The 3,408-nt window shown below is 47.0% G+C and overlaps 1 protein-coding gene across 1 annotated transcript; it reads left to right on the top strand.

Annotated features, from left to right (window-relative positions):
• The first annotated feature begins 2,231 nt into the window (after positions 1-2,231).
• On the top strand, positions 2,232-3,270 carry LOC106943282 (putative ferric-chelate reductase 1). Its single transcript, XM_015026599.1, has 2 exons — positions 2,232-2,726; positions 3,029-3,270. The coding sequence occupies exons 1-2, from the start codon at positions 2,537-2,539 to the stop codon at positions 3,244-3,246; spliced, it is 408 nt and encodes a 135-aa protein (XP_014882085.1). The 5' UTR covers positions 2,232-2,536; the 3' UTR covers positions 3,247-3,270.
• The last annotated feature ends 138 nt before the right edge of the window (positions 3,271-3,408 follow it).

Raw genomic sequence — 3,408 nt, forward strand, 5'->3', positions numbered from 1 at the left:
AATAATAGGAAAAAATGACAAAATTTGGGCCCATAAAAGAGGTCAAAGTAACAGACATCAACTCAGACCTAACAAACAGAGACAAAAGGGGACTTAAATACTGGCTGATCAGGCCACATACAAAACACAAAAAGGGGAAAATACACAGAAACCTAACTGAAACTAACATAGCAAAATCCCATTCCCCCCCTCTGGATGATGAGTAATGGTGTGAACCAATTTGCAGTCTCAGCTGGCTTGCTCCACCCCTTCTCCACCTCTCTGCTCTCCTAAGGATTGGGGCAGCCAGCACTTAAGAAACTCAGAAACAACAAAGATTAAATCAAGCAAAACACAACAATATAAACCAGAATGTGCGCACTTATTCTAGAATACAATGTGATGTGTTGCTTTCTAAACAAAACCAGTTATTCTGTAAATTAAATCCTAAACTTAAAGAAATCCAAATATAAATGAGATAAACCTATTGCGTGTGGTGAGAGTGAATATTACCACATTTGTGTGGCGGTAACTGCAGCCATCACAGAGGCGCAGCCAGTATCAGCAGCCATGAGAGCATCATTAGTAACTCTTAGCAGGGCGGTCTCAGTGCTATGAGCAGGACGGAACCCAGATTGAAATTTGTCATACAGAGAATTTCTTTGAAGGTGGCGCTGGAGTTGGGCAGCCACTGCCTTTTCCAGCACTTTAGGAAGAAAAGGAAGATGTGAAATAGGACGGGAACTGGAAAAGGAATCAGGATCCAAAGTGGATCCAGTTTGTATGCTAGGAAGGGTTGGAGCCGGTCTTATGTGGAAATCTGTTCCCTGTGTCGGGAGCACTGCAGCCAGAGAGGCGGTCCGATCATTTCCACGGCGCTTCTGATCGATTTCTCAGTAAAACATATAATCATGTCAATGGTGTAACTTTCAGTTTAGTCGTCAGCCAACATGGTAAAATAAATAAATAAACTAGGTCTTCTTTCACCAGTTTGTGTTGTTTGTTCGCCAAGAGAATCGCTCTTTCTCCAGCTTTCGTCAATTAAGCCTGACAAGTCAGTCACCAAACAGATTCCCAACACGTTGTGTGTTTGTGATTTTTCATTGCTGATATAATAGGATGGAAACTGGCTGATAGCTCATAACTTTGGCAAATAATGAGCAAATGTTACCTTATTCACAGGATTTATTGTTGATGATGAGATAAATAAGAACAGTTAAAGACTTTGTTGTGGAAAAAAGACTATTTACCAGGCACTGTCAGGTGAACTCACTCAATCAGGTTTATTCATATATTGTGCACAACAGAGGGAGCTTGTAGGACAATCCATAATGAAGCAGGTCTGGTGAAAAGCTCTGCCAGGCAGAGACGACACGAGTTTTATACCAAGGTAAGGAATCCAAAACAGTGGAGACAGTCTGGTTCTGTGCAGCTGCAGCAAAACAACTCCCACCGTGTGTGTGTGTGTGTGTGTGTGTGTGTGTGTATGTGTGTGTACGCGTGGCCCAAACAGGTTCTTTTGGTGTAACATGATCAGCAGATGTTAACTTGTAGAAATTTTCCACCACAACTTGCGGTAAATTAATAAGTTCCCATGTTATGGGGGGAAACGTTCAGGCAGCTGAAATATTTGGTTCCTCCCTCATAACTTTGGCAAATAACGAGGAAATGTTACCAAAATCTCAATGACTGTTTGTCTGATAGAATGATTGAGGCACCAAAAAGTAACAAGAATTTTTTCTATCCAGCAATCTGTCATATTTTACATTAGAACGGGATTTTCCAGAAAGTACGCACTCATCTTTTTAGGAAGATAAATTTTTGTGCCCTGCTGTCAGCCAGTTTCCATCCTGTTCTATGAGCAATGAAAGATCATAAATACACACAACATGCTGGAAACCCGTGTTTGGTGACTGACTTTTATTTGTCAGGCTTGATTAACGAAGGTTGGAAACAGAGCGGTTCTCTTGGTGATTAAAACATCAACACAAAATCGTGTATTTATTTATTTTACCATGTTAGCTGACGACTAAACTGAAAGTTACACCATTGACATGATTATATGTTTTACTGAGAAATCGATCAGAAGCGCCGTGGAAGTGATCGGACCGCCTCTCTGGCTGCAGTGCTCCTGACACAGGGAACAGATTCTCACACAGCTCCAGTTTTAATGTTTCCTGGAAGCTGAGCGCCTCCTGCTGGTGAAGCCAGGAGGAGCCGAAGGTCAGACGGGATGACGGATCTGGCAGACGTCCAGCCCGTCTAGGCTGAGTCATTGCTGCTTTTCCTGCTTCTGTTCAGGGAAAAAGTTTAACTTTAGTTGTTTCCTCTTTCTGCCTGTGAGCAGCACAGAGTCGCCTGCAGCTTCCTGCAGGAAACAGGAAGTTCCCTCTGCTCCTTCAGGGGTTAATAACCGCGAGCTGCTGCTCAGGAAATCAGAGAACTGCAGCTGCTGCCGGTTTCCCTCCCATCGTGTCACCTGCCAGCGCTAAGCTCCGCCCTCAGCAGGTGTAGCTCCATCTCCTCCTCTCCTGCAGCACATCATCGGAGGCGCATCATGAAGCGGATCCCGTTGCTGCTGGTTCTGATCTGGGCCGCTCCGGCCGCTCGCTGCTACCCCTCAGGCTTGGTGTCTGCCAGCTGCGCGGACATGACCCCTAACCACCGCGGCAGCCCCCAGACCGCCGCCGCGCCGTTCACCGTCAGCGCGGAGTGGAGCAGCCCCACGTCTGGAGGACAGGTCAAAGGTCAGTCACCGACCCTTCAAAGGCAGAAAACACAGGAACCAGACCAGTTTACACTGGGAACCAGTTTCTCTCACTCCCTCCCTGACAGTGACTCAGCAGTTTTCTGCCTTTCACAACAATTGTTGTTTCCCTAACTGAGTGATAATTGTTTCTAATTGTTTCACTAATTAGGTTATGATTCTCTCTGATCTTCCTCCCTCTGGGTTCTGCTCCACAGAACCAGAACCTCCCATTATGGAACAGCAGGATCTTTACTGGACTGGAGGTTCTGGTCCCAGTCTGACAGCCTTCCTGTTCTCCAGTCTCTCTCCAGGGTTCTGGTCCATTTACCGGGTTCCTGCTGGAGGCCAGAGAGCCGGGGGGTCAGTCCGCTGTGGGCTCGTTTCTACTGGGTTCTGATCCGGCCCGGCTCCTCACTTGCTTCCAGAAACCCGTAAGTGCTCCGCCCACCTGCACTGAAACTCATGACTCAACCTGGAACCGGTCCAACCCAACCTTGATGGTACCAGAACCAGAGTGACCAGGGTCCAGAACCCGGGTCCAGAACCAGGGTCCAGAACCAGAATGACCAGGGTCCAGAACCCGGGTCCAGAACCCGGGTCCAGAATCAGAGAGACCAGGGACCAGAACCTGGGTCCAGAATCAGAGTGACCAGGGTCCAGAACCTGGGTCCAGAATCAGA

Source organism: Poecilia latipinna, unplaced genomic scaffold (assembly GCF_001443285.1).
Source record: "Poecilia latipinna isolate Pla-1442-1.1 unplaced genomic scaffold, P_latipinna-1.0 Scaffold5084, whole genome shotgun sequence".
Lineage (NCBI taxonomy): Eukaryota > Metazoa > Chordata > Actinopteri > Cyprinodontiformes > Poeciliidae > Poecilia > Poecilia latipinna.